Here is a 10,869-nt window from a genome sequence, read left to right on the forward strand (position 1 = left end):
CTTGGTGGGGGGAGATATGGGTCAACCTGTTGGAAAGCAAGGAGAGTTAGAAATGGAATGTTGCATATGTGGAGCAGCAAGAAGACCAGTTTGACTGAAAGTGCTGGAAGTTGGGTAAAATAGTAGAGGTTGAATTGCCATCCCAAGTAATGGAATCCCAATAAAGCTGCCCCCAGCCTCAGTATTCTAACTTCCTTATAGGCCCCACTGAACAGCAGGCCCACTGCACCTACCTAACCACTCACCACCCCACCCCACACTCAGTAGCCTAACGTTTTCATATATGCCTCACTGTTCACTAGAACAACAGGTGTGTCCATAAACTCATATTTCTCACAGAAAGCAAGTGTGTTCATGTGATGGGATCTCAGCCATTGCCTCTACCTAGGCACTGCCCCCAGACCCATTCCTCATATTTCTCACAGAAACAGCAGGTATGTCCATGTGCTCAACCACAACAACATTGATCTGGTCCCAGACAAGACCATAATACTCAGCCAATCAGAAAGCAGCACCACCAGGATGCTGTAATATAATGCCAAGCAAAGGCAACTTCCCAAGATTCAAAATACCAGCATAGGTGCTCTCCATTTTATTCAGTGACAAACCAAGAACATAGAAGATCAAAACATGACATCATTCAAAATACAGCATTTACTAAGTGTGATTAAATAATCTCCAAGTACTACCCCACCCCAGGACCTTCCAATCATTCAATCAATTACAAAGTCCCTGTTCTAAATACTACTCCACCCCTAGGCTGTACCTTCATTTAGTCCACCACAAAACCCCTCTTCTCAAATGGAGATTAGTTTCCAAACATAAGTAAAGTACCTTCATTTGTTCAATCACAGAGCACAAAAAGGTCAAAAGTTCCCCACCCCTGGATCACAATTGAATCTACCCCAGAGTTACATCAAGTTTAAGCACAGCACTTAATACCCAAATGGAGGTCTTTTCTTCATCTTGACAGGAGGCAAGTTCTCAGCAATCTTAGTTCCTGGGGAGACAAGGCTTAGCAAGGCCACAAGATACATTGCCAGTCCCTTCATTAATTCATCCTCTGTCTGTAGAACAGTCCTAGAACCCCTGAAAACATTAGCAAAACCCTCTCCCAGGATTTCTGTAAACATACAACAAGAAAATCCTTCTTCAGGGCTTCTGAATCAACAGAAAGGTTCCCAGACCCCTGCAACAACAGCACTGTCCTTCACCAGTGGACAGTATTCACTCTGTCTGCAGGACAGTCTCCAGACCCCTGCAACAACAGCACTGTCCTTCACCAGTGGACAGCATTCACTCTGTCTGCAGGACAGTCTCCAGACCCCTGCAACAACAGCACTTTCCTTCACCAGTGGACAGTATTCACTCTCTGTCTGCAGGACAGTCTCAGGAGCTCTTAGCCAACAGCCAGGTTCCAGGACTTCTTCAACAAAAGGACTGTCTTTCACCAGTGGACAAATCTGGCAAAACAACATCAAAACAGACAGACAAAGTACCAGCAAAACAGCTATGTCTCCTCAGTCCTTGGCAGCTCGGGGGGCAGGTCTCAAAAGTCCAGGGCAATTCAAAGTGGCCCCCAGCAATTCTCTCAGTCTCTCTCTCTGCCTCCATGAGGTGCTGCTTCCAAAAAGTTCTTCTGCCTCTCTCTTGTCTCTCCAAATCTAAGTCACCTGCTCCTCCCAGTTCAGGACTCTCTTTTCACATCAACAAGTCCATCCCACAGGTGGGATTAACAAGCTCTGGGTTTTAACATAATCAGTTTGAAAACCAAGCCAATACAGGGGAATCTTTAATTGCCATTACTATCACAGATGCCCAAGCAGGATGTGGACTCCAAAACAATAGAAGGGACTTTCACTAAGTAGGCACCTGTGAAGTAATAATAAAGAACTGACCTGGAGTGAACTTATGACCTAGAAAGGTTTATTATAATACCATTATGGTACATATATACCCCCCCAATGGGTTTTTTTTGTATGCATTGTGGATAATTGCATGCACAGTTCCACTAGGGCTGGGACCCCTCCCCTATTACCTAATCCCTTAACAAACCCCTCCTGCCTTTTTAATAGTTGTAATTTCTGTTATGTAATTGCATCTTACTCTACAAAAATCCATCTTGTTTTCTCTTTGTTGCTGATTCCTCTTGGAACTTAGCCAGCTTCATGAGAGGCATCAACCTCCACAAATGCCTATACTTGGATTAGAGGTGGTCCAACTCTGAATTCTTTGAGACAGTTCTATCACAATACATCATGAGACCCCAACAGTTTTTGATGTGGGCAGAGCCCCCACCACAACAAAAGGAAGTCTGAGCCAAGAAGTCTTCTGAACACTTCCAGGGATTTGGTGCTGACTTAGAACTGAAATGGTTTGGCTTTAGTATGACCTAAAAAATCCTCAGTGGTCCCTTAGCCAGTGACAGTGACAGTGGGCCAAAATGTTGTTTCACTTAAAAAGAGAATCCCTTCTACCTTCCATCTTCCAGCTGGGCATCATATTACTTGATACATCCATGGAAGAGTGGGGAGGAATGTCAATCACTCTTACATGGCCACTAAAGGAGGGGGAATTCCAGTAGGCAAGCTTGCCCTCAGGCCCTTGAATGCCTTTTATGCTTTTTTTCCTAAGTAGATAACCAAGCATAAGCCTCCAGGTGGACATGTCCAGGCTTCTCATTCTGTATAATCTGTATAACTTCTATTTCTGTTTGCTATCTGCTCAGATAGATGAGTTTATACATTAGATATTTGTGAGAGCCTTGTAAAACTCGAGTGTGGCAGGAAAGAAGTCAAGCCTTCCAATATAGTTAGAGCTACTCTGTCTATATTAAGAAAAGGGCCTTAAACCTAAAAAAAATAATAACAATAACTTCCCCTAGGCTCACAATTTTAAGGAAGCATATAGACATAATTCTGGCCTGTTAGTCCCTCTGAGGAGAGCAAACTGGCCCAGCATTATGGCACCAATGCCCTGCTCCCCTCTAGGAAGGAATCAAAGTCTCCCTTCTGTACACACACACACACACACACACACACACACACACACACTCCCTTTACATTTGGAAGGAAGTAAAAAGGAGGTTAGGGAAAGGATGATGACCTAGGAAGAGTCCTGAAGGATATAAAAGTTGGAGGTCCTGGTAGAGAGAGATAGAATGTTAGGAAATTATATTTTAGTATCTTAGGCCAAGAACAAGCTGGTCACAAAAGCAGGGTTAGGATTTGGAGAGATTGATTCAAGGTGACAAAGTTAAAAAAACAAACAAAAAAAATCCCATGATCTTTTACTGAATTCTAACAAACACTCAACAAAGACCGACATGTGCAACTTCCATTCCATACCCAGGTTAATAGCCACTGTAGAGCATGTGTGTGTGTGTGTGTGTGTGTGTGTGTGTGTGTGTGTGTTGGGGTGATCAATAGAGGATAGATAGAAGAGAGAGAGGCTTGGAATTTAAATGGTAGATGGACTGTCCACTTCCAAAGGTCATGACCTGTATCAGCAATGCAATATTCACAATGCCTAGGGCAAATTATAAATATGCTGATGTGGTTATTAATCACCAAATATACCAGGCTCTCTATATGGGGGATAAAGCTAGAACATTTATTAAAATACCAAATGACTGAGTCCCAAAACCAGAAAGTCAAAGCCATCAGAGTAGTTATGAAATTGGCACAGGTACATAAAGTAGAAAGCACCCACATTCTCAAGCCTTTAAAACAGAACAAGCTACTTCAGGCAAAGGGCCTCCTCTCCCCACTCACAGCAACTAATCATCATCCAGGAAGCATGCTCCTAGCAGCTCCGGCGGGCAGTCCTCAGCAAGAGTCCTTAGCAGAAATTCTGGCTGGCTCAAAAAGGGGTTGGTGCCTCCACCTCCACCTCCGAGGCTACCTCTACCACTGCTGCTACTGCTGCAGCCACTGCCAGTCACCATAGAAACTCTAGTTTGGCTTCCATTTCCTCTTGCCCCACCCCCCACCCCTTCCTGCTACATCAGCAAGTCCAATGGGGCATGGAAGATCTTTAAATCCCATAACCCTTATTTGCCTTTACACCCTACAGGTTTCCCAAGCCTACATCTACAGGGACTGTGAGAACCAATTGCAAAAAAGCTCTGGTTGGGTGAGACAACCTCTCATCACAGAAGTTATCCCTTCTTCCTCCTCCTTCCACCACCTACCCAAGGTACTTATTATCTGCTTTCTCCAGATACCTGGGCAAGAAACTCTCTCACTCCTTGCAGTCAGAAAACTTTATCGCATATATTTCAGTGTCTGTGCTTATCATCTTCCTTCTTTCCCTTGTCCTTCCATAATTGTTCTGTCTATATACATATAGGACATTGATTTAAGCACAATAAATGCCAAACATCTTATTTATCTTATGAGCAAAGTAACTCAAGTAGAGAGGCCAGGTGGTTCTGGAAATAATAGATTCAACCAGTGCTTAGCTTGGGAACCCTGGAGGGAAAATTGTTGGGAACACAATGAGCCATTTCCACAATAGAAGTGAAGCTGGAGAAATACCAGGTGGGCCAAAGTTTTAATGCAATTTTAAGTACCCCCTAAGTATCCCTGATAAAAGACCAGAACTGTATAAATAAAGACCAGAGCCAATCACTTAGTATCCTACCCATAAACCCCTAGATACAAGCTGAGCCCAATATTAAAAATACAGAAGGAAAGGGAGGGGAGGGATCAAAGTGCTTTGCCAAATCCAAATTCTTGGCTTCCCTTCCTCTCTCTCCATGATCACTTGAACTGTGGTCGTCAATCTAAAGATGGATTCCCTGCTGTCCTGCCCTTGCTTCTGCTTGCTGTGGGGAGCTGCAACCTCTAAGCTCCTTACATTTTGTGAAGAAGTCATGGGGGCAGCTAAGTGGCCCAGTGAATAAACCACTGGCCCTGAATTAAGAAGGACCTGAGTCCAAACCCAGCCTCAGACACTTGACACTTAACTAGCTGTGTGACTTTGGACAAGTCACTTAACTCCAATTGCCTTCCCCCCAAAAAAAATTATTAAAAAAGGCATGAAATCCCAGTATAAATCACCGAGACCAAACCTAATCATCCTTATCCTTCATTGTAAATGAATGACCAGAGCAGGGTAGGAGGAAGCAGTAGAGACCAGCTCCTTCTCAGAACTCCTTTACAGAAATATAGAAAACTCACCAGACCAAATCTTCACTAGAAAATCCAAGAAAAAAAATCACAAAAGTAACTTTCTTCCAGTTCATTTCTACACAAGGCAACAAAGAGAGGTCTGAAAACATGAAGAATGAAGAGTCTAACCAAGGGCTGTTCCCAGCACAGGGTCTGAAGAAGGACCTGTGACTGTACAAGAAGTATTAAATCGAGCACAGAGTGCTCTGATGCAGGGAATAAGAAGAGATACCAACTAGAATCAATGTTGCTTATATCTGAGAGCTGGGTACCCTATGTAAACTGGAATTGGGGAGGGACCTGAGACTTGAATCCAGGGCAAAGAATTGTTGTGGATCAGAAGCTGTGTACTAGGAAAGGATCAGGAACAGAAGCAAACAACAGTTTTGTTGTTCTGACCCAGGGTGCAGGGCCACTCTGAAGTCTAGAGAAAAATAACCAGGATAGGTAGCTCATCCAAAGAGGATCCTGAAGTACAGTTCCTCTGAAACTGCAGAAATTTTTTAGCTGAAAGTAGCTAAGTCCACAGCAGTCTACTGGTACTGCAACCAGGGCAAACTGATTAACAAACTGGATAACAGTTGTGTTATTCAGACCTAAACCTAGGTTAGGACATTGTAGAGCTCACACCAGAAGGCAGTAATCAGTCTTCACCTTAAATAACATTATTTAGGGCACACTGAAAGGTGTGCAACCTGAGCTATTCCTGAAATTCTGGAATAACACAATACTCAATATCCCAAGAAAGCAGTAGAAAGACCTAAGGGAACACAAAAGGAACTAGTATGACCCAAACATTCCTTCCAGAAGTGTTCAGAGCCTGGCTCTAACACAAAGTCTGAAGATCAGGAGAAAGTAAAGCTAGAAGAATCAGCAAACAAACAAATAAGAATATCACCACAAAGAACTATTATGGTGACAGGCTACATGAACCCAGAAAACAAGGAATTACTCTAAAACATCTAAAAGCAAAGCCTCAAAGAAAAACATAATTTGGGCACAGGTTCAAATTGAAGTCTTAGAAGAACTAAAGCAAGAGGCTTGGTTTTCTTTTTTAAGATTTAAAATGATTTCATAAATGAAATTAGAGCACTACAAGAAAAGAATTAAAAAGAAATTATTGCCATGTAAGATAGAATTAGAGAATTAGCAGCTAGGCACAAGGAATATAAACTTTCCCCAAGCAACAGACTCCCTGAAAATTAAGATTAACCAAATTGAAGTCAATAAATCATGAAACAACACAACAAGAAATATTAAAACAAAGTCAAGATACTGGGAAAAAAGAGAAGAAAGTGTAAGGTAGAATAAGAAAAAAATTGACTTAGAATATAGATCAAGGGGAGATTGTTTAAGAATCATGGAACTACCTGAAAGCTGTGACCAAAAGAAGGGCCTAAATTTCATACTTCAGGAAATCTTAAAAGAAAACTGCTCTGGTCTCTTAGAATCAGAGGGCAATGCAAAAATAGAATTCATCAGTTTACTTCCTGAAAGAAAGTCCAAAATGAAAATTTCTAGGAACACTATAGCCAAAATCCAGAGCTTCCAGGTCAAAGGGAAAAAAACTGCATTCAACCAGAAAGAAAGAATTCAAGCAGTAAGGAACTATAGTCAAGATCACACAAGATTTAGCAGCCACTACAATAAAAAAAAATGAAAAGCTTGGGATATGATATTCTATAAGGAAAAAACTGAAGGCTTACAGCTAAGCATAACTGACTCAGCAAAAATGAGCATAATTGTATGGGGGAAAATAGACCTTTAATGAAATAGAGGACTTCCAGGCATTCCTGATGAAAAAGACCAGAACCGAGTAGAAACTTTGGAATCCAAACACAAGTATGAAGAGAAATATGAATAAACAACCATGAGAGACTAAATGGGAATGAAGTGATAGTAATCTAACAGGGGGAGATGATACAAGTACTCCCCTCGGAACCCTGATATTATCAGAAATAAAGTAGGAAATTTTTGACCTAAAAATTTGGTCAAAGGGGGAAAACAGAAGATGGTGGAGTAGAAGCAGGAAATTGCATGAGCTTCCACACCAACCACCTCTAATACCTGTAAAATATGACTTTAAACAACTTTTAGAGCTACAGAACCCACAAAGTGACAGAGAGAAACAAATCTGCTGAAGGCAGCCCCCAGCAGGCCCACAGGAAAGGTCCAGGCCCACCAGCCTGGGAGCCCAGCACAGTCCCATGGGAGCTGCATGGTCCCAGCCCAGGGCCACCTGAACCAGCAGCCCAAACCACCCAGAGCAGACTTGAATAGAGTGAATCACCAGCAGCTGTGGCTGCTTCCAGCCTTCTCAACCCATAAACACCAAAGAGAAAGTAAAAGGTCAGTGGGGAACTGTATTGGAACTGGGTGGCTGAAGACTGTGGTCTGGCCCCTGCCCCCAGTGTGAGAGGTGGAGGAGGCGCAGTGCTGCCAGGTGGCTGCCTCTGGAACTCCTGGCCTGCATATCTTAGGGGGACTAAGTGACCATTCAGAGGGTAATTGCTCTTGCTTTGACCTGCTTGGATCTGGGTTGCTGTCATGGCTAGTGGTCCTGGGAAGAGAAATGCCAGTGTGCCAGAGCTTGTGGTGGCTGTAAAAGAGGGTGCCCTCCTAAGACCTCTAACAACATTTGCAAAAACCCCAGCAGTTTGGAACATAGCTCTCTCCACTCTGGAAGCAGAATTCTACCATGGCAAAGAGCTCAAAAGTTAAGTAACTGGCTGGCAAGACGAGCAAGCAGAGGAAGCACAATCAGACCACAGAATCCTTTTTGGGGGACAAAAGGATCAAAACATGCAAAAGAAGTCAATGAAGTCAAAACTTCTGCATCAAAAGTTTCCAAGAAAAATATGAATTGATTACAGGCCATGGAGGAGCTCAAGAAAGATTTTGAAAATCAAGTAAGAGAAGTGGAGGAAAAATTGGAAAGAGAAATGAGAATGATGCAAGAAAATCATGAAAAATGAGTCAACAGCCAGCTAAAGGAGACCCAAAAAATGCTGAAGAAAATAACACTTTAAAAGATAAACTAAATCAAATGGCAAAAGAGGCCCAAAAAGCCAAATGAGGAGAAGAATGCCTTAAAAAAAATTGCCCAGATGGAAACCGAATTTCAAGAACTTACCGAAGAGAATAATTCCCTCAAAATTAGATTGGAGCAAATGGCAGCTAATGACTTTATGAGAAAACAAGATACTATAAAACAGATCCAAAGAAATGAAAAAAATAGAAGGCAATGTGAAATATCTCATTGATATTTCAATGATATGACCTGGAAAATAGATCCAGGAGAGATAACTTAAAAATTATTGGACTACCTGAAAGCCATGATCAAAAAAAGAGCCTAGAAATCATCCTTCAAGAAATTCTCAAGGGGCAGCCAGGTAGCACAGCGAGTAAGAGCACTGGACCCAGGGTTGGGATGACCTGGGGATAGAATCTGGGCTCAGACACTTAGCACCCACCAAGAAACACCTGGCCATGTAACCTTGAGCAAGTTACTTAATCCCAATTGCTTAGGGGCAGCCAGGTGGCTCAGCGAGTAAGAGCACTGTCCCCAGTATCAGGGTGACTTGGGACTCAAATCCAGGCTCATATCCTTAGCACCACACCCAGAAATAACTGGCCGTGTAACCTTGAGCAAGTTACTTAACCCCAATTGCTTAAAAAAAAAAAAAGAAATTCTCAAGGAAAATTGCCCTAATATTCTAGAACCAGTGGGCAAGATAGAAATAGAAAAAAATCTTCTGATTGCCTCTTGAAAAAGATCCCAAAAAGAAAACTTCTAGAAATATTATAGACAGATTCCAGAGAATCCCAGTTCAAAGAGAAAATATTACAAACTGTCAGGAAGAAACAATTTGAGTATTGTGGAAACACAATCAGGATAACACAAGATCTAGCAACTTCTCTTAGATTTGACTCAATTCTTTGTGTGTATATATATATATATATATATATATATATACACACACACACACACACACATATATATATATATATATATATATATATATATATATATTAGAAATGAGTCCTTTATCAGAGACACTGGTTGTAATCTTGGTTACATTGGTTTATTTGTACAGAAACATTTCAATGTAATCAAAATTATCCATTTTGTATTTTATAACACTCTCTAACTCTTGTTTCATCATAATATCTTCCCCTCTCCATACGATAGGTAAACTATTCCTTGCTCTCCCAGATTCTTTACAGTATCAGCCTTTATACTGTAATGTAATAACAAGCAAAGGCAACTTCCCAGGTTCAAAATACCAGCATAGGTGCTCTCTATTTTATTCAGTAACAAACCCAGAACAGAGAAGATCAAAACATGACATCATTCAAAATACAGCATTTACTAAGTGTGATTAAATCATCTCCAAGGCCTACCCCACCCCAGGACTTTCCAATCATTCAATCAATTACAAAGTCTCTGTTCTACTCCACCCCTAGGCTATACCTTCTTTTGGTCCACCACAAAACCCCTCTTCTCAAATGGAGATTAGTTTCCAAACATAAGTAAAATACATTCATTTACTCAACCATAGAACACAAAAAGGTCAAAAGTTCCCCACCCCTGGATCACAATTGAATCTACCCCAGAGTTACATCAAGTTTAAACACAGCACTTAATACCCAAATGGAGGTCTTTTCTTCATCTTGACACGAGGCAAGTTCTCAGCAATCTTAGTTCCTGGGGAGACAAGGCTTAGCAAGGCCATAAGATACATTGCCAGTCCCTTCATGAATTTATCCTCTGTCTGTAGAACAGTCCTAGAACCCCTGAACACATTAGCAAAGCCCTCTCCCAGGATTTCTGTAAACATACAACAAGAAAATCCTTCTTCAGGGCTTCTGAACCAACAGAAAGGCTCCCAGACCCCTGCAACAACAGCACTGTCCCTCACCAGTGGACAGTATTCATTCTGTCTGCCGGACAGTCTCCAGACCCCTGCAACAACAGTACTGTCCCTCACCAGTGGACAGTATTCACTCTCAGTACTGTCCCTCACCAGTGGACAGTATTCACTCTCTGTCTGCAGGACAGTCTCAGGCCTTCTTAACCAAATGCCAGGTTCCAGGACTTCTTCAACAGGACAGTCTTTCACCAGTGGACAAATCTGGCAAAATAACATCAAAACAGACAGACAAAGTACCAGCAAAACAGCCATGTCTCCTCAGTCCTTGGCAGCTCAGGGGGCAGGTCTCAAAAGTCCAGGGCAATTCAAAGCGGCCACCAGCAATCTCTTAGTCTCTCTCCCTCCACGAGGTGCTGCTTCCCGAAAAGAACTTCCGCCTCTCTCTTGTCTCTCCAAATCTACATCACCAGCTCCTCCCACTTCAGGACTTTCTTTTCACATCAACAAGCCCATCCCACAGGTGGGATTAACAAACTCTGGGTTTTAATACAATCAATTTGAAAACCAAGCCAATACAGGGGAATCTTTAATTGCCATTACTATCACATATACCTACTGTGTTTCCCCGATAATAAGACCTATCCCGAAAATAAGCCCTCCCCTTACTGTGTAAGACTCCTCTAAAATAAGCCCTCCCCCGAAAATAAGCCCTATTGAGATTGCTACTGTAGTGAAGGTGATCCCCTGTGCTACACGCTACATTACGGTACCCTATGTATGCACCATCTCCCCCCCCCCGGTGAAATGCACGCCGCGCTCTG

General features: G+C 42.2%; 1 protein-coding gene across 1 annotated transcript in view; it reads right to left on the reverse strand.

Moving 5' to 3' along the window:
• VMO1 (vitelline membrane outer layer 1 homolog) overlaps positions 1 to 10,635 on the reverse strand; it is a 181,968-nt gene extending 171,333 nt beyond the window's left edge. The window contains exon 1 of the mRNA XM_069063164.1: positions 9,825 to 10,635. Within this exon, the coding sequence (XP_068919265.1) occupies positions 9,825 to 10,360 (536 nt within the window). The 5' untranslated portion in view covers positions 10,361 to 10,635. The remainder of the gene's footprint in view (positions 1 to 9,824) is intronic.
• Positions 10,636 to 10,869: the final 234 nt, after the last annotated feature.

The sequence above is a fragment of the Petaurus breviceps genome, unplaced genomic scaffold (genome assembly GCF_028583685.1).
Source record: "Petaurus breviceps papuanus isolate PSGF00001 unplaced genomic scaffold, PetGlider_PUasm1.0 90537, whole genome shotgun sequence".
Lineage (NCBI taxonomy): Eukaryota > Metazoa > Chordata > Mammalia > Diprotodontia > Petauridae > Petaurus > Petaurus breviceps.